Source organism: Sceloporus undulatus, chromosome 3, assembly GCF_019175285.1.
Source record: "Sceloporus undulatus isolate JIND9_A2432 ecotype Alabama chromosome 3, SceUnd_v1.1, whole genome shotgun sequence".
NCBI classification, from domain to species: Eukaryota; Metazoa; Chordata; class Lepidosauria; order Squamata; family Phrynosomatidae; genus Sceloporus; species Sceloporus undulatus.
In genome coordinates, this window is record NC_056524.1 from 178,981,143 (window position 1) to 179,004,111 (window position 22,969).

The 22,969-nt window shown below is 40.6% G+C and overlaps 2 protein-coding genes across 2 annotated transcripts in view; one reads left to right on the top strand and one right to left on the bottom strand.

Annotated features, from left to right (window-relative positions):
• Positions 1-22,969, bottom strand: part of LOC121925331 (putative lysosomal acid lipase/cholesteryl ester hydrolase) — a 216,444-nt gene that overhangs the window by 107,077 nt on the left and 86,398 nt on the right. The gene's annotated exons all lie outside the window — the stretch shown is intronic.
• The window catches only part of ASAH2 (N-acylsphingosine amidohydrolase 2), a 55,959-nt gene that overhangs the window by 18,199 nt on the left and 14,791 nt on the right, over positions 1-22,969 (top strand). Inside the window, exons 2-9 of the mRNA XM_042457368.1 lie at positions 4,630-4,763; positions 8,625-8,695; positions 13,806-13,958; positions 15,837-16,013; positions 16,481-16,608; positions 20,900-20,977; positions 21,420-21,540; positions 22,744-22,869. Of these exons, the coding sequence (XP_042313302.1) occupies positions 4,643-4,763; positions 8,625-8,695; positions 13,806-13,958; positions 15,837-16,013; positions 16,481-16,608; positions 20,900-20,977; positions 21,420-21,540; positions 22,744-22,869 (975 nt within the window). The 5' untranslated portion in view covers positions 4,630-4,642. The remainder of the gene's footprint in view (positions 1-4,629; positions 4,764-8,624; positions 8,696-13,805; positions 13,959-15,836; positions 16,014-16,480; positions 16,609-20,899; positions 20,978-21,419; positions 21,541-22,743; positions 22,870-22,969) is intronic.

The window sequence follows — 22,969 nt, forward strand, 5'->3', positions numbered from 1 at the left end:
CCCATGGCTGGCACAGCCTATTGATGTTTCTACCCGGAAAATACTTGGCTTCTTGAACTACACGCAAACAAACTACAAACATTGCCACCTCTGAGTGTGTTGTCTAGGTGCCTGTAAATGTCGCATGAGGCCTTGTTTTAAACTGTGTTGTTTAAAGTTTGCTGTGGTGTTGCCTTCAGTTCTTATCTTGGTCGAAAGGCAGGATAGATGATGATGATGATGATTGCTGATGTTGATGATGATGATGATATGATGATGATGATGGTTTCCCTGTTCTGTAAACTCTGGCATAACTGGAACTGGGACTATCTGCCATTGATCTAGCATTAAAACCAGGCTTTCCTGTGGCACTATTAAGACTGTTTTAAATGCTAGATTCAAAGCAGATAGTCCCAGTTCCAGTTATGCCAGATTGAGTTTACAGAACAGACGGGAAACCATCATCTTTGTAGTATTCTTCAACTGTAATTAAATCTAAACCAAACTTGTAATTAAATAAAAAATAATCTTGGTTTGTAGTGCCATTCATCATTCTAACTTCAGAAGACATGGGTTAAAATAGTGTTCTGAGCTGCTGTCTGGTTACAGCTTTGCCACAGCGATTTTGCTTTACTATATCAGAGTTTTGGACTTGAGCATAACAGTACGTGTCTTAGCAGATTCAGTGCGGGTCGCGGATCATGTTTTGTCTCCTTGGTCGGCGGGCTCGAGCTTATTCTTCGGGACAGGGGAGTGGCACACACCTCCTCTGAAAACAATTCTTGCTAAGAAAAACCTCATGATAGTGTTTGCCTTAGTGGTCACAATAAGTCAGAAAATGGAAGAAAACTACTTGACAGGCACACAACACACACAAGCTGATGTTTGTGGTGGTGGTGGGTGCATGAGTGTTGATGTATTAAGTACAAATTGAAACATTGACAGTTAGCTGAAGAGAATGGAACAGTTTTGAGGATAAGTGGGCCTTTCTGGGGATCTGCTGTAAGGCAGCAGATCAGGAACCAGCCCTACCATTAAACAAAGTGAGGAAATTGCCTCCAGGAGCAGATGCTTAAGTGAAAGGAGTGGCCAGAGCCTAGGAAAAATGCTTTTTTGAACTACAGGGTTTTTTGGCTGCGGGATTTGAGGAACTGCAATTCAAAAGGCAACTTTTACAGACTCTGGGAAATCTCTGTGCATTATCCACAGGTGTGGCAAAGGTAAGCTTGCCATATCCTGGTTCCGGGCGGGACATTCACGGTTTTTCAACCATCTTGTTCCGTCCTGGGTATGGCAGCAGTCCCGGAAGCTCACGGTCACCTCCTCTCTCTTAGCTGCCGCACTTTTAGCGCAGCAGTGGCAGTAATGCAAGGCCTAGCTGCCATTCTAGGCCTTGCTGGGAAGGAGGGCTCGGGATGGAGCCACGCAGGGCCTAGCCAGTGGTCTGGGCTTCAGAGGAGTAGGCCACGGCCACACGGCTTCCTCCTCTGGAGCCCAGCCCACTGGCTAGGCCCTGTGTGGTTCTGCCTCTGAGAAGGCTTGCCGCTGAGCTGGGCTCCAAGGAGAGAAGCCGCAGCCATGGCCTCTCTCCTCAGAGCCTAGCTGGGATTGGCAAAGCTTTCTCCGGAGGTGGAGGCGCATCCTCCGCCTCCAAGAAGGCCTTGCCGCCGTTTATTTTAATGCTTTTTGAATTTATAAATTTTTTGTTTTTTAGTTGTTCGTGTCCTCCATTTACAAAATATGTCCCACATTTGGGGCCAAATTTTGTCCTACATTTGCCCTACATTTTTTACAATTGTCCCGGTTTGGAGGTAGACAGTTATGGCAACCCTAGGCAGAAGACGCTGAACTATTAATAGTGTTCAAGTAAAATTCATTTGGAAGCTTGGCTGGCTTTTCTATGTGGAATTGGCTGCATGGGTTCCATCTTGTTCTTTATCAAGGACTCCAAAGTATTGATCAAGCTCATCAATACTTACACTGTTTGTTGTTTGTTTGCTCAAAACTTCATAAAGAAAGCAATTTTCCCCACCCCATAAGTGGCATATGCTGAATGCTCTGTGCCATGCAATAGAAACCACTGTTCTGGAAATCTTAGATTCAGTACTTGAAGAATGCTCAGCATTAAGGAAAAGGAAACAGACAGGGCCTATTGAATGCTTTAAGATGTTGGGGTAGAAAGAGCAAAAGTAAGGAAAAACCAGAGTAAATGATTTGTTCCTGTTTTATTATAAGCTGAAGAATTATCAGTGGCTGCTGCCACATGGCAGAGTTAATGCAGTTTGATACTGCTTTAACTGTCATGGCTACATCCTATGGGATTCTGGGATTTGTAGTTTGTTCTACCACCAGAGAAGGCTAAATATCCCACAAAATTGCAAATCCCAGAATTCCATAGCATTGAACTATGGTTAAAGCCATGTACACCATTAATTCTGTAGTACAAAGGCAATCGTTATCTATACATTACTGAACTTTGCAACTGAAATGCAATAAATGCAGAATCTCATAAGTTCACGGATAAAGTGAGATTTGATTGTGCTTAGCTATCTCTTGCTTAATTGATTGAGCATGCCTTATCAATCCTCCCAAATATACAGTTCCTGACTGCTGGTGATTATAACATCACCAGCAGGATGTGCTTTGGAATGAAGGCCATATGTATTTGCATAAGCATTTCTTATCCAGCCTTGGAGACATTAAAGGAAGATACTACTGAGATGAATTTGATCCATAGGAATGGCCATAGGAAATAATTGGAACAGTTAAGAAACCATCTCCAAACCAAAATGCTTATCATACATAAATATTAGTTGTTTTTAAGCACCATCTTCAAATCAACATACTTCTTTACGCAGAGGTCTCTAGAAAATACATCCTATTGAGACTGTAATTTGCAGTCAAAACTTTCTGCGTTAAGTTTCCTCTGACATTTTGACAGTCCCATCCTCAAACATGTATCATTGTAGCATGAAAAGATGGAGCCCAAAGAATTAGTTAATGTTGTTGTTGTGTGCCTTCAAGTATTCTCCAACTTATGGTGACACTAAGGTGAGCCTTTTACAGGATTTTCTGGGGTGGAGAGTGTGTGTGAGACTCACCCAGGGTCACCCACTGGGTTTCCATGGCTGAGTGGAGAATCAAACTCTGATCTCCAGAGTCATAGTTCAATGCTGAAACCACTATACCATGCTTGCTCTCCTTAGTTGATGTTATAGTTATGATTTATAAAGTAACTACCGTATTTTACTTTTTTTGTTATTAAAAAGTTACTTAAAACCACTAGAATGATACAAACTGCTGCCTTATGATATGAAACACATTGAAGTTGTGAGACCACAAATCATGTACCGTATAAGACGACCCACAAATTTTTACATAAAAATATAGAGTTTATAATATACTCACTGTATAAGGCTACCTCTCTTCCTAAGAAGCTGCAGCTGGCTGTGCATGTGCGCGCCAGCTTCTAAGGGGCTTCTGGAGGCCCCTTAGAAGCTGGCGCGTACGCTCTCGGGGCTGCCGACTTCTCAGGCCCCTGGAGGCCTGGGAAGCCTGCAGCACCACGCTGGCTTCTAAGGTCTCCGGAGGCCTGAGAAACTGGCAGCCGAGCATGCGTGTGCCGGGCCCTGAGGTTCAACCCGGCGCATAAGACAACTCCCGACTTTCGACCCAATTTTAGAGGGTCAAAAAGTCGTCTTATACTGTACGCTGGAAAATACGGTACTTACTCAAGTAAATAAAACAGTTATAGTGAAAAAGTATTGATGTTAGTCTCACTGTATTCTAATTTTAATGTAACACAGTTATGTCTTAGCTGTTGGGGAAATGTAAGAATTATCAGTACCTCGGTACTTCCATATTCTCTGTGTACCAAATATATACCCGACATTATGGATGACTATTTGAGCTTTAGTCTAGGAAAAGGCCATGCTATGATAAAATTGTTAATCTAAGATACCACTGGATTGTATGTTGTTTATGTTACTACACTGAAAATTCTTGGGATCATCTCCAAATCGTAAATCCAGATGAAAAACAATACACCAGAGATGATTGGAAGCTTGCAGCCTGCCCTTTTGGCACCATCTTGAAAGGACCAAACTCAGATATGTTCCCCAAATTTCCTATGGTCATTTAAAATGATTAAACACTATCCCTCCCTTCTCCAAACAAATATTCTTCAGAATAGCTGGAGCTTGAAAACAGCCCCGAAAAGTTCAGGCTATAACTCTAATGTCCCTTATGCTGGCCTTGCTGACTGCAGGATTCTGGGAGTTCTGGTCTAAAAGAAGAGAAAGTAAAAGTTTTAAGCTCTGCTAAAGAGCAGGTTATAAGCCTCCAGTCATCTTTGATTTACTGTATCTGACTGGGTTTGGCCAATAGCAAGATTATCCCTCAGATCTGTAATCTCAATGACAATCAATAAGGACTTCTGTGCAAGCAAATAAGTTGAGTTGTAGATAGTGCCTTAAAATTAACTACAACTGTTTTGGTATGGCAAATACCATGATTTGGAGATGGTCTCTAAAATCTTCCCATAATTTAATGTGACCATTTGGAATTTGCTTATGCAAATACAGTAGCAAATCTGCAAAGATCATCATATTCCTTGGGTTGCCACAACTTACTTTTTCCCCTCTCTTGTAGTGTTGTGTCTCAAATGAGTAAGGCTCTATCAACTGCTGTAAGAATAGCAATTGCCATCATCCTTGTTGTGATGCTGGTGGCAGGAGCTGTGACACTCTTACTACTCCTCTTTCTCCCTGATAGCACCAAGGCTGGTAAGTCTTATGTCTTCTCATATTTCTGTTATAAAACTAAGACTACAGTCCTGCCAATGTGCATACCTGCATGTGGGCGCACTATCCATTCTAGACAATGTTGTTCGTCTTCTGAGTAGACATGTGCAGATGGAAGTCCTTATAGGTGATTCAGATGTAGCGGGGATGATAGTGATGATTAGTGGAGCTATTTGTTTAATTTATATCCCATCTTTTTCCCAACAGAAGACCAAGGCAGTTTACAACAGCTGCTTAACAACGCTTTAAGTCAGATACCTTCTAACTGCCCTACTTTGGCAGGGGTGCCCATGATTGATCCTTGGCTATCCCACTTTTCCAGCTCCTTTTAAATTTTCCCAATTTCTCCCTTATCCTTTCCCTTCCACACTTTCCCCTTTTGTGGCAATAATGTCAAAATTGTGACTAAGTGGTGCCTCAGCGGTTAAGACAGTAACTCTGACAATTACAAGGTCGGAAGTTCGAGACCCAAGTGCTGTATGACAGAGTGAGCTCCAGTCACTAATCCAAGCTTCTGACAAACTAGCAGTTCAAAAGCATGAAAAAGTGCAAGTAGAAGTATTGTACCACTTCTACTTGCACACTAGGAATGTGCTGGCCACATGATCACAGAATCATCTTTGACAATGCTGGCTCTTTGGCTTAGTAACTGAGATTTATTTCAATTTCATTTCAAGGATTTATATCCCGCCTTACTCCTACAATGGGATTCAAGGCGAGATGAGCACCACCCCCTACAGTTGGGCACAACTTGAGCACCTTGTCAAAGAGGAAGCCTTTGCCTTTAGTGGTCATGAATATAAAATTAAATTTCCTCATCCATAACTATTTCTATTTCACTTATCAGTGCACTTAAGCACTCCCTAAGCGGTTTACAATGTGTCAGATAATTGCCCCCAACAAGCCCCTAGCTGGTATCGAACTCAGTTTTGTGTTTTGTGAGCGAGTGGCTGCAGTACAGGCATGTAACCACTGTGTCACCATATTAACATATTAAACAATTTAAAAAGTTAAAATTAGATTCAAATCAGTCAAAATACTTTAAAACGTGTACATGTGAAGGCTTGTGTAAAACCAGTTAGGCCTCAAGGCTTTTGTAAACAACTAAAGCTGGCATCCTGCTGGGGAGTTACCTCATTGTAAAACAACTTACAATCACATATATTTGAACTGTGTCATTTTAGAACATTTATATTCTCAGGAGGCGGGCAAGGACACAGCCATGCCATCAGGAAAATTGTGCAAGCAGAGCTGGAACAATTTGTAGGATACTCAAAATGTTCTGATATCTAATGATTCTCAACCTGCAACATGTCCTGAAGCACAGTGTAATGTGATGTACAACATGTCATGTTGGACTATGTGAGCCCCTGTTGCACAACTGGACATCTGTGCAGTGCCTTGTTGTGCCTGATCACAATTTGTGACATAGTGGTGCAACATGCCAGTGAAGTTGCTCTGTCATAAGAAGTCCTGGTGGTGCAGTGGTTAAAAGCCGATATTGCAGCTTGGACATTCCTGTCCATCCCAAGACATATACAGTACTTTATTGAAGTTTTATTTATGTACACTCGTCCCCCGGGTTACGAAATTAATTCGTTCCGCCGCCATTTTCGTAACCCGGAAGTCTTTCGTTAGCCGAATCCCCATAGGCGCTAATGGGGAAAAGCCGCGGCTCTGCCGCGGCTCCATTTTAAAAAGCGCCAGCGTTTTTTCGCAACCCGGGTAAACCTTCGTAACCCGGAAATAATTAATTAATTTATTTTTTTTCGTAACCCGGAAATTTCGTATCGCGGCGCGTTCGTATCCCGGGGTACCAGTGTATTGCATTTTTTATCCTGTATTTTGTATTTGATATTGCAATTTTTACCTGTATACCACTATGATCAACACGGAATAGCGATTTATAAATATATTATTATTATTATTATTATTATTATTATTATTACCCTGTCACCCTCACTATACAAACCAGGGTTCCTCTGCCACCTATGAGCTGTAGCTTCTGGTGGAGATTGGGTGCTGCTGTTACCCAGCAGCCCTTTCCAGGTCTGGTGTAGCCTCTGGACAAGCAAGAAAGGTCATCGCCTCCCTTCATCACTCGAACTTGCCAAGAAAACCTCGTGATAGGGTCACCTTAGGATTGTCATAAGTCCAAAGTGACTTGAAGGCATACAACAACAGCAATAATAAGGTCAATCCGATATGTACCAGTAACCAATCTGGCTGTAAATTTCCATCCTCAGTACTGAGGTAGCCCAATGTACAACACATTGTAGAATTCCACCCTTGAGGATACCAGCACATACACTACCATCTTTAGGTCTTCTAACTATAGGAAAGGCCACAATTAGCATAACAGCCATAACTTATAGTAAGCATTTCTGGCCAGTACATCTGTCTGGGCTGTAATTTGGAGTGATGGGTCCAAAAGCATTGATGGGAGGAGTGCATCCAAGTCTGGGACTAGCTGACACATCTCTGAACTAAGAGGACTATTGACAGTAAGCATCTCTGTCTTATTTTGATTCAGCGTCAGCTGGCTTTTCTTCATTCAGTCCATTATCTCCTCCAGGGATTTATTCAGAGGAGACTTGCACCATCCTTAAGTGATGCTGTTATAGAACCTAAACCTGCATGTAAACATGAGCACTATATCTCTTCTAATTTTCCAAACAATGCACGATAATGGGATTATCACACTGTGACAATGAACAATAACTGCTTTTGAAAGCCACCTAAATGAGTACTTACTGCTTTGAAGGTGCTGTGCCCTGGAGGCAACTGGAGATTTCCCGTTTACTCTTAATCCCAGAGAATATTTGGCTTTCTCCAGCAACCCTGCTACCAACATTGTAAAATGAATGGTTGAATGATGGGTTTAAATCCAGTCAAAAATCACTGCATATGTAGAAAAATCTATTTTGTTTATAACAGGTAAAGGCAAAGTGGCTACAAAATTTAACAAATATTCATAGCTAATTGTTTTATACTTAGGACTAATTCTGTCCAGACAGAAGGTGGGTGGGTGGGTGGCCAGTGAACCTTGTCCCCATGCATCTGGAGAAATAGATTCATGCCACCAGCTTCTTCTTTTTCCAGTTAGGAGCTCTCCAGACCACCCCTTTCCTGGCTGGATTGGGCTGCGGCAACCTCACGCCATGGCCTCGATCTGGCCTTTTGAGGGCACAAAAAGGAGCCGCAAAAAGTGGCTCCTTTTTGCACTCTCCAAAGGATGCCATAGCTGCAGCACAGCTGTATGGCACTCCTTCAGCATTGCGTCATCCAGATGCAGTGCCGGGAGTGTGCATGATGCCACACACTTTCTGGAGCAGCACATGACATCATGGCACCCTGGGGATTGAGTAAGAGTGTACGTCGTCAGGACACTGCACCCTGACCTCACCCACGACAGGCTTTTCAGACCAATCTGTATAAGGCCTTAGTCTCAAAGGTACTACAAGATCCCTTTTCATACTGATTTTGCAAATTAACATGGCTATGTCTTTGAATCCTTGTTTAGATTGTACCACTTCAGCCATGACTCTCTCCACTTAAAAAAAAAAAAAAACCCAAGGAAACAAATCAGCCTTCTATGTAAAATGCTAGATATCATAGAGAAGGAACCTAACCTGTACTATTCAAAGATATAGCCATGTTAGTCTGTAAAATCAGCATGTAAAGGGATCTTGTAGCACCTTTGAGACTAACTGAAAAAAAGTAGTTGGCAGTATGAGATGCATAACTAGCCTGTACTAGTTATATCTGAAATACTGTTCCTGGGTTCCAGTGTTGAAAAGACTGTTCCATTTTTATCCTTTCTAATTTGTGTTATTCTCATAGTTTCTCTAGATGGTTACCTAATTGGTGTTGGCCGGGCAGACTGCACGGGCCCTGTGGCAGAAGTACCTTTTGTAAGTACCTGACCACTAGCATCCTTTCTTTTTGCCATTGTATCTCCTGGCTTTATTATCCTTTTGATTTAACTGGTAAAAGGCTATGTTCAAAGTTATTTGAACTGAATTGTATTTCTTGATTCAGTTATATAATTGCATTCTGTTGTCGTTTTTAAATGTCTGTATGTGGTCAAATTAAATCTGCTATTCATTATTTCAGGTGAATAAGACAATAATAATAATGTAACCTCAATTAAACAACATTCCTTGTAGATAATTGTTTTGTTACTTCCTGTTGAGTAATTAGATTACTGTTTAATAGCCCCGGAACAGACAGCCCTTAAAAGATGCCTTCAGGGCATTATCAGAATGTGGTGTTTACACACCACATACTTTGATGATGCCCTGAAACTGACCAGAAGCTCAGTGGCCGCACAGATGTGGGCAGCTTCAAAATGCTTTAGTGTTGTGGCATTTACATGCTGTATGCTGCCAGAGTGTCTTGAAGCCGCTATGGTGGAGTAGAGAAGCCGCTAAAGGCTGCTTTTCCATGGCCCAAAAAGGAGTGGATCTTTGCTGTTCCTTTTCAGGCCAGCTTCAAGACAGATTGGGGCCATGGTGTGTGGTTGCTGTGGCCCCAATCTGTCTTCAGAAGGGATGGATTCAAGCCACCCCCTTCTTGCTGTTCTGTTTTGCCCCTAAGGAGCTTATCACATCACTTTAAAAAGCGACTTGCTGCTCCCAAATTGAATTCTAATTCGGGCTGCATCCTGGTCCACCATCTGGAGCCCGGATTCCTTAACATGCTTTGGCAGCCATTATTTGACTTTGAAAAATGGCTGCCAAAATGCATTAAGGGATCCAGGCTGCAGTCGGGCTGTACTTGGATGGCAGATTTGGAGACAAAAGCCATGCGATAGGACCTGGATGCAGCCCGAATTAGATTTCAATCTGGGAGCAGTAAATAGCTTTTTAAAGCAGTGCAATAAGGTCCTTAGGGGCGAAACCACAACAAATTACAAATCCTGGGATTCCATAGGGTGGAGCCATGACAGTTAAAGCATAAACTGCTTTAATTCTGCTTTGTAGTGGTAGCAGCTCTAGGCAGCTTTGAAAGGGTATTGAACAAATTCATGGAGGACAAGGTTATCAAAAGCTACAACCAGACAGGATGGATATATATTCCTTCCAGCTCCTGAGATGGAATGTGTCTAAATATTCAGTTGCTGTGGCACACAAAGCTGAAGAAAGCTGTTCCACAATGTTGCATTTGCGGGCCTCTCATAGACAACTGGTTGGCAACTGTGTGAACATAATAGTGGATTAGACAGATTTTTAGTCTTATCCAGCATTGTTCTTCTTATATGTTTATATCTGATCAGAGATTAGAGATAAAGGGATTTAAAATTTAAATAGTGTGCACTTTAAACTTTAAATACCTTTAAACTGGTTTTGCAAGGTATCTAAACCGGTTCCACAAGTAGGTGGGGAATGCAGAGCTCATGTTTTAAAGTCCACATCTGCAGCTTACTTCTCAGTAAATTGATTCTCTCTTGTGTGCCTGAAAACTGTTGTCCTGGTGCATTTTAATGTTCTGGAGATGCTAGTCTGGAAATAACTACAGGCAATCCTTTCCCATCTGTATGCCTCCATAGTCACTTCTCTCACATTTAAGATGGGGTGCATCTACTCTGTAGAAATAATATAGTTTGATCCCATTTTAACTGCCATGGTTCCATCTCACAGAATCCTGGGATTTATAATTTTGTGAGACAGCAGCATGCTGTGGAAAGTAGGATAAAGACCTTGTAAAACTACAAATCCCAGGATTCCATGGGATGGAGATATAGTACTTAAAGTGGTGTCAAGATGCTTTATTTATACTGTGTAGATGTACACATGGTCAGAGCTACATCATTGAAGACGTTAAACAGCTTCTCCTTGAAGCCATCGATTGTAACACTTATCTTTTGTTGTTATTTGCCATCAAGTCAGCTTTGACAATGGCAACCCTATGAATGAGCAACCTCCAAAAGCCCAGTCATCAACTACCTTGTTTAGATATGGCAAACACAGGGCTTCAGTTTTATTAATTGAATCAAGCCACCTCTTTTCCTACTCCCTTCCAGTTTATCAAGCATTAGTCTCTTTTCCCGTTAAGCATACTATAATATATCAAAAGTATGATAGTTAAAGATAATGACCATGGAGCATCTAGACAAATACAACTCAGGCAATGAAAAAGTAGAAAAGAGTGATATGGACTACAGCCAGGAAATCAGAAGAAGATTAAGAATGGGGAGGATGGCTATAAAAGAACTAGTAAAGATCCTAAAATGCAAAGATATACAACTGAGCACAAAAATTGGAATCATATAAGCCATTGCATTTGCTATTACCCTGTACGGATGGGAGGGCTGGACAGTTAAGGAAGAAGATAGGAAGAAAATCAATTCATTCAAGATGTGCTGGAGAAGAGCGCTGAGGATGCCATGGACAGCCAAAAAGACAGACAAAGACAGACATAGAGCGGATCAAGCCAGAAATCTCCCTAGAAGCCAAGGTGACAAAACTTTGACTGTCATACTTTGGACACATCATGAGAAGGCATAACTCATTGGAAAAAACAATAATGCTAGGAAAGGTGGAGGGAAGTAGAAAAAGAGAAAGGCATCATGGTAGATGGATGGACTCTATTAAGGAGGTCACAGGCATGAATTTGCAGGAATTAATCAGAGCAGTGGAGGACAGGAGGTCTTGGAGATGTCTCATCCACAGGGTCTCCATGGGTCAAGATCAACTTGAGGGCGATTAACAATAAACTATAAATGACCAGCTTAGTTTAAATATCTTCACTTCTAGTGATAGGTCAGGCCTGATTTGCTCTAAGACTCGTTCATCTTTTTTTCCCCAATCGGTGCTATTTGTAAAACACTCCTACAGAATAAGAATAACTTATTCTAGCCTTCAGAACTGTCTTTCTAAAAGAAGAGAAAAGAGGGTGTGCGACGTTAACAAATATGCTAAGGTCAGAGGACTTAATAGTGTTATTTGCTGTAAGAGATGCTGGTGGAGTTTCTAAAAGCTTTGAGTCAGGCATAGCTTTGCAGAGCTCAGAAAAATCAATTTCCAAGGCCAGCTGAGCATTATAACCCAATTTATGAGCCAAAGAGGAATTTCTGTTTCATTAACTGCTGTGCTAACCCCTACTCTTTCAACATAAGTTTGCCAGCCAGGACACAGCATCATTCCAGAGAGAGAGAAGAGCAGGGAAAGGTGAAAAGGAGGAAGAGCTGGTATCTTTGGTTTGGAAGTAACTATTTACACCTGACAAGTTTCTTGTAAGCAATTCCCTGATGATAAACCTAATACACAACTGAGTTACATTCTAATAGGAATATAACAAGGAGTAATTTCACTCCTTTTGTACAGTAAGATCTGGTTTGCTTCCCATCTGAATTCAAGGTATTAGTGGCGACTTTCAAAGCCCTAAATGGCTTGGGATTTCAATACCTGAAGGAGCACCTCTCACTCTATCGGTTTGTTTGAGAACAGATCTTCTTGTAGGACCCTCCTTTGTTTTCCGTTAGTGCAGTGTTTCTCCACCTTTGGTTCTCCAGTTGTTTTGGATTTTAACCCCCAGAATTCCTGGCCATTGCCCATGATGGTTGGGGCATCTAGGAACTGCAGTCTAAAACAGGAATAAAGCTTATTCCCACCTAGTGGGAACAATACAACATGCAGTGGCATGGCCTTCTCTGCTGTGACACCCCATTTATGGAATGCTGTTCCCTTGGAAGCCCAGTTGGTGCCAACTTTGATCTCTTTTAGGTGCCATGTTAAAACATGGCTACTCATGAAAGCCTTTGGAGTTTAATCTTATTACTCTTTAAAAGTGTGCATATACATAGTTTTAACTAATTTAGCCTTTTCGGCTGTTTTAACCTGGGGAGTTATTTAATAAGCTTTTATCCTACTTAAATTATTCTGTTGTTTTTATATGAATTAATTAAAAATGTTTCTGTTGTTCTGGTTGTATGCTACCCTGAGGTCTCATGATACAGAGTGAGACAGAAGTATTTTTTTTAAAAAAAATTAAAAATTATAACAGCATTTACTGTATATACTAAACCATATGTCATAAAAAATATGCCCCAGAACTGACCCTAAAATCCTGGGTCAACTTATATATGGGTCAATACAGTAATACAGCTTAGAAAGATGCTAAAAGAAGCACTGGCCAATTCCCCACTCTCCAAGCTTTGGCAGTGATGTCTGAAAGTGCTGCCAAGGCAGGAGTGTGTGTGTAAGCATATGTGAAATAGGTGATTCCCTTCTGAATCCAGTGTTAAAACTTTCTCTCCCCATCCTTTTTCTCTCTCATTCTATCTCCCATTCCCACCAAACACCATATTCCCCTCCTGTTCCTTCCTTCTGAATCCAATGTTAAAACCTTCTCCTTCCCTAAGTTTTACCCTCGAATCATCCACAGGTCATATCAAAATGCATGATTTTGGCCCTAAAACCTTCCCTTGACTTATACATGATATCCACTTGTACATGAGTATATACAGTAGTCATTTTTAAATTAACTGTTTGCAGTATAAAGGATACTCAATTGAGAAAGGCAGGTATTTACAGGTTGAGTATCCCTTTTCCAGAATTCCCAAATCCGAAATACTCCAAAATCATTAATATTGCAGGCTTTGCTTTCTGTGCTTCAGTGTGCACAAACTTTATTTCATGCACAAAATTATGAAGAATATTATCTATAAAATTACCTTCAAGTTATGTTCATAAAGTGTATATGAAACATAAATGAATTTCATGTTTAGACTTGGGTCCTATCTGCAAGATACCTTGTTATGTATATGCAATTATTCCAAAATCCAAAAAAAACCCTTCATAATCCAAAACACTTCTGGTTCCAAGCATTTTGGATAAGGGAGTCTCAAGCTGTGTTATGTAGAAAGTGAACAGACAAGATTTGTGTGTTAAACCTTGTGAAAGAGATGTCAACAATAGTCATTTGCTTGACTGAACTCAGTGAGACTTACTTCTGAATAAACATGACTACGGCTGCTATGTACCCCATGTGTAGCTGAAGAAATACCATCTTTCTCTTTAGATGGGCTATGCCAGTATGGACCAGAATGGTGCGGGGATGATCTCACGACAGTATTGTAGAGCGTTCATCATTGCAAACCCCAGTAACTCAACCCAGCGGATAGTACATCTTGTGGCTGAAATTGGAATGATGTCTCAAAGAGTTAGACTAGAGGTAAGTGGGAAAACTAGTAGGTGCCCTTTTTCTGATTTTGTAAGAAAAAATTGGATTCTAAGAGGTATCACAATATGGAGTTTTGTAGTACATAATTAGCTGCTCATTTAAATACTAGGAACAACAGAGAGAGAAAGAGAGATTTCTGCTGGCACTGAATTTGTCATTGTAGCAACAAAAATGTGTCTTTTCACCTTTAAATCAAAGCATCATAAATGTATCTGTATATTCCTGTTGAAATAAGCTAGTTTTTAAATTAGGTTTTATTTTTATTTCAATCTGTATTGTTTGTCTAGTATTTGTTCCATCTTCATTTTTTCTGTTGTACCTCTCTGTATCTATTGTGTATCTCTTACTAGTTTTGCTGCTGTTACTTGTAATCAAATTGACTTTGATTTATGGCAGCCCATAGAAGGAGAGACCTCCAAGAGCCCTGGTGATCAGCAGTCCTGCTCAGGTCTTCCAAAGTCAGGCCTGTGGCTTCCTTGATTGAATCAAAACTGTATTGTGTTAATGTGTTAGCTACACACAAAGGAGTACACACAGAGTAAGGTTCAGTGTACAAGCAGCAAACATACATCAAGTTAACTACCATAGTTCAGAAAATCAGTTCAGATATTAACAAACTTTAGGCCAACAGAAGGAATCATATGGCACTCCAAATCTCACTACACTGAAAATCCTATCAGCCTTAGTTAGCTGCTGCCACACTGCAAAATTAATGCAGTTTGACACCATGTTAACTATCATGGCTCCATTCTGTGGAATCCTGGGATTTGTAGTTTGTTGTGGTACCAGATGTCTCTGACAGAGAAGGCTAAATATCTCATGAAACTACAAATCCCATAATTTCATAGCATTGAGCCATAGCAGTTAAAGTGGTGTCCAACTGCATTAATTCTGCAGTGAAGATGCAGCCTTTGTTAGGGCATCAGTGGTGTGGAGTGCTGGGAACTGCAGTCCAACAATATCTGGAAGGCAGCATCAGTCCCAATATGCTTTTAAAATGTTGGAACTTGAACATGTCAGCAGTTTGGCAGGGTTAATCCCCCAGAGGGGGATTATTGCCTAATTTCATGTATGACATTTTCACATGAGCCTTGGTCTCACACCGCAGTCATATTAGTAAAAGAAAACACAAACATATTGTCCTTAGGCGCATTCAGTTATCACACATTTCTGCAGTAGCACAAAGGTACTGCTTTTGCCATCAACAATCCATCACACTCTCTTCTGCACTCTTCCTTAACCCCATTTTATTGCCCTATATGCCCTTCCCAACATGCCTTTCATAGAATGATAGAATCGTAGAGTTGAAAGATACCTCAAGAGCTATCAAGTCCAACCCTCTGTCATGCAGGAATACATAACCAAAGCACTTTCAGGGGTATTTATTTTTAACACAATTTTGGAGCTATGCTAATACAGTTTAACTTAAAGCAAGGAGAATAGCTAGGGGGAAGGGGGACAGGGACATGGGGGAGGAGGAGACACTGACACCACATGACTGCCAATATTAGAAATGCCACAGAAGTGATGTACAGTCAGCCCTTCATATCTGTGGGGCGACCCCCCACATATGCCAAAAACCATGGGACCTCAAGTCCCATCATGTTCAATGATGAAGTACCATGAGTGCAGCCATGTTGGCACAGCCATGTGCATGTGCCACTGTTGGAGAGAATGAGGCAGGGCTATCCACGCATGCTCCAATCCACAGACAGCAAACATGCGACAGAAAAGGGGTACTGTATTGCACCTGTGGAACAACAACACAGTTGGGAGGTTATTAATGAGTTTTCCCCATCAATGAAAAGGGACACTCTGATAAGTCATAACCTTGTGCAGCCCTAATAATGGCATGATTCTTCTTTTTAGGTCATACAACAATTGAAAAACAGGTATGGAGATCTTTACCGCCCAGATAATGTTATACTGAGTGGAACTCATACCCATTCAGGACCTGGAGGCTACTTTCAATACACAATTTATATGATAACAAGTAAGGGGTTTATAAAGCCAACCCGTAATGCCATTGTCAATGGGATCCTAGAGGTAAGAGCAAGTTCAACCTGTTGCTTTAACTGCCTTGCTTATGTTTATTGCTATTATAGGAAAACAGTGTGGTAGTTAACATGAATGTGGCTTTTAGATTTTGTAACATTATCTTGTGGTTCCTTAGCTTTGAATATACTTTCAACGGTAAATTAAAAAGAGATCATCAAAGCAGTGCATTCATTCTTTAAGGAATTAAGACTGATTTAAAATGGTATGCTTAAAATATGAATGTACTTCTAATCTACTTATCATGAAATATGCTGAATAAATAAAAAAGGCTACAGTTGAATTAATTGGATTTGAAAACATGTATCACTGAACTTAGTGACCTTTGCATCCATATAGATATGCTTAGGGTTGCAATGAAAATATCTTCAGTTCTCTGAAAAAGATATTTGTAGATAAGTAGGCTTATGTAAGTTGTTTGGAAACTGCTGATTCTATTAATATTTTCTAATTTTCAGAGTATTGAAATGGCTCATCAAAATATGATTAAAGGGCGGATTTTGATCAATAAAGGTTTGGTCCACAACAGTCAGATCAACAGAAGTCCTTTATCTTATCTTAATAATCCAGAGTCTGAAAGGCTCAGGTAAAGAGGAAAATGTTCTCATTCAACAAAGACAGAGTTTAGCAACTCACTTATGTGCTTACAGTGTGCTTACCTAATGAGCCATGTTTTATTTGTTTACTTGCTATATGTCCTGTGACAATCGTATGACTTTAATCATACCAGTGAAAGCTGGTGAAATTCATGCTTATTTGGCATTAGCAGTCATACTGTTTGAGTTTTATATCTTAAAATTATACTTCCCCTAATTCAATGAACTTTCCAGAGGTATGTTTCTAGGTCAGCCTTCCCTAATTTTGTAACCACTGGGAATGATGGGAGTTGCACTCCAACACATCTGAAGGTAACTGGGTTGAGGCAGGCTGCCTGAGGTCAGTAATTACAAATGTTGTGCAAATTCTGTTTGTCTGTTTTTTCAACCTTCAGTCTTTCCTGTGTTTTGGACTTCAGTTCCCGGATGTCTCAGGCAGCATGGTCTATGCTTGAAAATTCTAGCAGCTGAAGTTCAAAATGTGTGGAGACTGAAAGGTTGGGAATCACTGATGAAGGTGAATGAGGAATTCACTGTACAGCATATGTTGTGGGCATAAGTCTACCCAGTTTATTATCTGAGGTTGCATGCCCAGACTCCTTCAAAAGCTGTTGGTGCACCAGTCACTTATTCTGGAGAAGGAGGTGAGGATCATAGTTTGGACAATTTCCAGAACCCACCACCCGTCCATCTTAATCCATCTCCACATGGAATGGGGGATTCCGAACTGAATCCTGTTGGTAGTCCCAACTAGATTTCAGACACTGGATTACTTTGCCCATTCCTGGTGAATGCAAAAAATCAATATACTGTATTTGGATTCAACAAATCTAACAAAACATAACTGTAATTATCAAATAAGAAATAATGGATATCACATGACTGAAATTGGAAGTATAATCCAGTGTCATCCTGAACACAATCATGCGTATTTATGTAATTGCACAAAAGGTTATCAGACTCATTCGCTCGCATTCTGAATGCACTTCGAACACACTCACGCATCAATCCACACTTAAGTAAATTTGGTGAACTAAGGAATTCACAAATCCTATTCCCAGGCTACTTCGCATTCAGTGTGATGTCTTTTGGTGTGATATGCATGTCTGCTGTATTCCTAGTATCCCCCTGCATCAGTTCCCATGATCCTCTATTTTGTTTTGGCTTCTGGGGCTCCTAGGTCTTCCCCGGCAACCGGGAAGAAAAGCAGCTGTTTTTGACAGGAAAGAATGGCTCTCCATGAGGTGTCCTGCAAGCTCTTTCTGCCCAAAATGGTGGGCTCAGGACTTGCCGCGCTCCTGGTCCCTTGTGCCCCTCAGGGACCTTTTTGCCTCCCTTCCTCCCTTCCTCCAAGGCCAGGGGGCTTCAAAAAGAAAGAAAATCCCCCTTTTTTATTAGCTCACAACAAACTCCAGCTCCCAGAATTCCATAGCTTTGAGCCATAAAGAATTATGCCACACTGGGTTATTTCTCCCCTCCCCATTTTCCTTCCTCCTCCGACTTGGCGAGGAGGCAGTGCCAAGTGCCATTGCCTTCAATGGGACTCCCAACAGGACAGAGAGGACCCAGGCCCCCCACAACCTGGCTGCAGCAAAGTTCTTCCAAATGGGAGGGACTCCTTCTCTTCCCACCCCCATTCCCCCCATAGCTGGAGACTTAAAGGCACAGACACAGTCACACACACACACACACACACACACACACACAACCATCTGGAGACCCCCACCCCACTTTTTGGGTTTTCTTGACAAATTTGTCATTGCCATTGCCATTTTCTGGGGAAGCTGAGAGAGTGTGACTTGCCCCAGGGCACCCAGTGGGATTCGATCCCTGCCTTCTAGAATCATAATCCAATGCTCAAACCAAGTACAAGGTTGCTTTCAACTGGTTTTGAATTGGTGAATTGCCTTCATAACGTGAAATGAGGAGTAATGAATGCAGAAATAAAGTGCATTGCCTAAATAATGTGAAATAAAGGATAATGAATGACTAAATAATGTGAATTGCCTAAATAACGTGAAATAAGGGATAATGAATGAACAAATAACGAGAAACAAGGCAAAACCATGGGAACCGGATGCAAGCCCTGCCAAAAGTGTAAAAAGGTCACAATCCAATTCTGCCCTCATTGCGCATGTGCAGGGATGCTAATTCAAACTCTAGACTATGGAAGGTACATACTCATAGGTTACCTTCTTTTGCATTCACACTACTTTGGCTTTGGGGTGGCACTGTGTTCTTCTGTGCATTTGCGTAATAGCATTCATTTTTGAATTGGCCCTACTTTCTTTTCCCCCCCAAAATTGAGAGATATTCTTCCTGTGTGATATCGTCCAACAGAGAACATTACAAGAGAACATGGCAATAAATGTCAACAACATCAAGTAATGGTCAATATAGGACCAATGAGAACCAACTAATTAAACACCACCTTGAAATTGGACTAATGACAAGAGATTGTTAGTAACAGAAAGCAATTTAGACTGCAGTTTACCAAGTAATTCCACCTTCCTTGAAGACAAGTCAAAACATGAGTGCTTCTAAAAATCCTGTCAGCATCTCTGCCATAACGTATTGCTATTAGTCAAATTTTATAGTGTTATTTAATTAGTTATTTAATTTAATCAAGCATTTTATATAGATCAGTCTTTCATGTTGTTGGCATTTATTGTAATGTTCTCTGTGTTTCACATTTTATTAATTGCATTTACTTTGTTCTACTTTTGTTGAATCCATATACAATGTATAGATTATATTACCATTACCAGTACTGCAGTTCAATACTTTTAAGCACTTCTTGACGATCTGTTTTTGACTCTTAACCTTTAGTGCTATTCTGTCACTGATATTATTGGGCACAATCCAAGAGGACACTGTCTTGTAAATAGGCTAGTACGGTTCTTTGTGGGAGGGAAGACTGGACATGATAATCTCCCTGAACCTACCTTGTTTGCAGTTTTCTACTATCTATCATTTGTTCCCCTTGGGGTCGTTAGGCACCATATCCCTGGGGATATGCTGGAGACCCTAAGGAGATTATCACACAGGGCAGGAAGGATCGTCCCATCCTTACCTGTCCTTATCGCATCCCTGCTTATCCCATCCTTCTCCCGTCAGTGGCACTCGTCATTGTATTAACAGAATTTCATTAAACAAAACTGCCAGGGCCATGCCACTTCAGGGACAAGAGAAGTGGGATAAGGGCAAAGTGATATGAAAATCTTATCGCAGTCCACAGGGAGAAGGGAAGAACAGGAGAATGACGATATGTCGAAAATCTCCTCATGATCACACAGGAAAGACAAGGCAAGGGATGGGACAAGCATGCCCCCCCCCCCCGGCTCGGTGAATAATAAGACATACAGAAGTCATTTCTCTCTCAGTCCATTTTCTGATTGCTAATTTGGAGAATGGTAAACATAGGAATGAAAACAATTATACAGACTTTTGTGCAGTTTCCCCTGGTATTTGATATTGGCAAATTAATCTGTGCAGAAATATATGCGGTCAGCAATCATGATTTCTATCTACACATCATGTGAGCAAAAAATCATATTATTTTGTTAAAAACAGTGTTTCCATATAGCTATATGGATGTTTATGCAAGAAATTGTTGTTCTCAGTATAAAAACAACAGTCCTGTGGGTGCGCGCACACACATACACATAGAGAGAAAACATGCAGCTATTTTTCTTGCATCGTTAACTGTTTTCTGCCAAAAAAGGAGGGGAAAAACCCAACCATCTTGCATAAGAACACATGTGGCTGTCCAGAGTGTGGTGAGGACAACTGCACACACACACACAGAAACCACAATTCTTACGCAAAAAACCTAAACCAAACCAAACCAAAACCAGTTGCAACCACCCATATGTATTTCTGCACAGAATAATTTCCCCAAATACTTAGAAACATATGTTTATTAGTTTTCACTTGCAAGGACAAAATATGTTAGATATTTACATTCCTAGGTAGGAGAACAGGCAGCAGCGGCATGGAGGAGGAAAAGCAAGTCCAAAAGACTCAAGAATTTTGTAGTCCTTGGGCCATGGATATTTGCAAATGCCACCCAGTTCCTATCTCTGATGCTGGCCCTGTGCACAACACTACATTAATGCCCTCACATAGCACCTACTAATGTGAAGGGCCTTTGCACTGGAAAACTTTGTGATTGGTCATTCCCAGTGCAACTCACCTTCTGTCTTATCTATTTACAACTCTCCAGTTGACTGATTATTCCAGGTGTGAAAGCTTCTTTCTCTTTTTTTCTTCATTGTCCAGATATGCATCAAACACAGATAAAGAAATGGTGTTGCTAAAAATGGTTGCTGACAGTGGTCAAGAAATAGGAATGTTGAGGTAAGGATTCTCAAAGTGCCACTGAAAAGAAGATGAGAAAAGAATGCACCATTTCACAATGCATTTCTTCATTCCATGTTTTAATAAAAGTACGGGAAATACAATTAAAGGAGGTAATTGAGACTTGGGTGTGCTTTTTTTGCAGTGAGATATAGAATGGGGAAGGGACCACAAAATGGAAGAAAGAATAATTAGATTGGATTGGACTGATGTCTCCCTTTTCTTCTAAAATGAAACTCAAGGTGCACTGAGCTGAATCATTTCTGGTGGGGAAAATGAATTAGATCACTTTAAAAGATTATATTTTAACATTAAAATTCTTAACTTACATATGTCTATTAAGAAGTAGGCCCCATTGAATTCAGCAACTCCCAGATAAGCAGAAATCTATAAGTAGACAGTTATCTAACCCATATTTTTATCTTCTGATTCTTTTTACTAGCTGGTTTGCAGTTCATCCAGTCAGTATGAACAATACCAATTGCCTTACAAGTAGTGACAATGTTGGTTATGCAGCTTATCTTTTTGAACAAGAGAAGAATGAAGGATACTTGACAGGAAAGGTGTGAGCAATTTATGGTAATCATCCTAACATGTCATAGAATCGGAGAGTTGGAAGGGACCATGCAGGCCATCTACTCAAACCCCCAAAGATTTTACCAATGCCTTGCTTTAATATGTTGCACCGTTTGAACCCATGCTGTCAGTATTTCTGATGTTAGCAATACATTACAAAATAGTAACTTCTAACTGCAGGGAATAATTAAGCATCATTTAATTGTAGTAGGCATCATATCCTCTGCTGTTTAAAAAAAAATCCCTCATGAGAACCATTTGATATTTCCCATTTTTTTTTCTTTCTGTTGTTTCTCCCAAACAGAATTCCAGCCCAAAAATTATGGCCAAATTCTCCCCCCCCCCAAAAAAAAAACAACCCCACAAAAAACCATTGGTTACAAGCCAGCTAAAGCTAAACATTTTTGGTGCTATGCGTCTGGTTGAAACTGTAAAGAAATGTCATCTCTCCCATTGAAATCAATGGAGTATAGCAACACTTAGCTTTAGCTAAGTGCCCTAAATGTTTACATTAAAAATCTACCCCAGCTCCAAGTATCATTTAGCTTGAAAACAGGAGAGGTAAAAGCCATTTTTCACACAATGAGTGAAAGATGATAAAGAATGATCTCTGACATTTGTTCAAATAATCTCTTGCTGAAATTTGCCCTGGAGGATGAGAGACTGTGTGTTAAATATGCTTTCCTGTGATGTTGTAGACTCAGGACCTATGTAGTTAAGCTGCTTGGACCTTTGGCTAGCAAGCACAACTGCATCATTTTTCCTTACTTTCTGCCTCCCCCTGCACTTGGCTGCAGTAGCTGTACAGGGCAAAATTAGTGTCCCCAGCAACCACATATTGCTATGAGCTATCCCTGTTGTAATGCAGAACATATTAGGATGGCTTGGTCTTGAAATGGACAATTAAAATCCATTAGGTTTGCAAAAGACATGCTGCCGATGAACATGAAAGCTGCTTGAAATGATGTTTTGACATGGAGCAATGCAGATGTATATGTTTCTGGGCTCTCCTGGGCAGCATGGCTATAGGAACTATCATTTCAGAATTTGTCACCATAACTTTAATATTATGTGAGGCATATATAATGAATTTACATCCATAAAGCTACAATCATTTTCCATGAAGCAAAGAAGTAGGTTTAGAACAGAAAGTTAGTGATATCACTGACATGACTGCCTTCCTCTTTCAGGGGCCGTATGTAGCAGCTTTTGCATCCTCTAACTTAGGAGATGTATCTCCCAACGTAAAGGGTCCGCACTGCATAAACACAGGGGATTCATGTGAAAATCTCAACAATTACTGTCCCATAGGTGGGGTAAGTATTACATCTAGATCAAAGGTTTGACCTCTGTGCTTTTGAAACCATAGGGATTCTACTGCCTCCATCTCATCCAAGAAGACATCCATGGATTCTG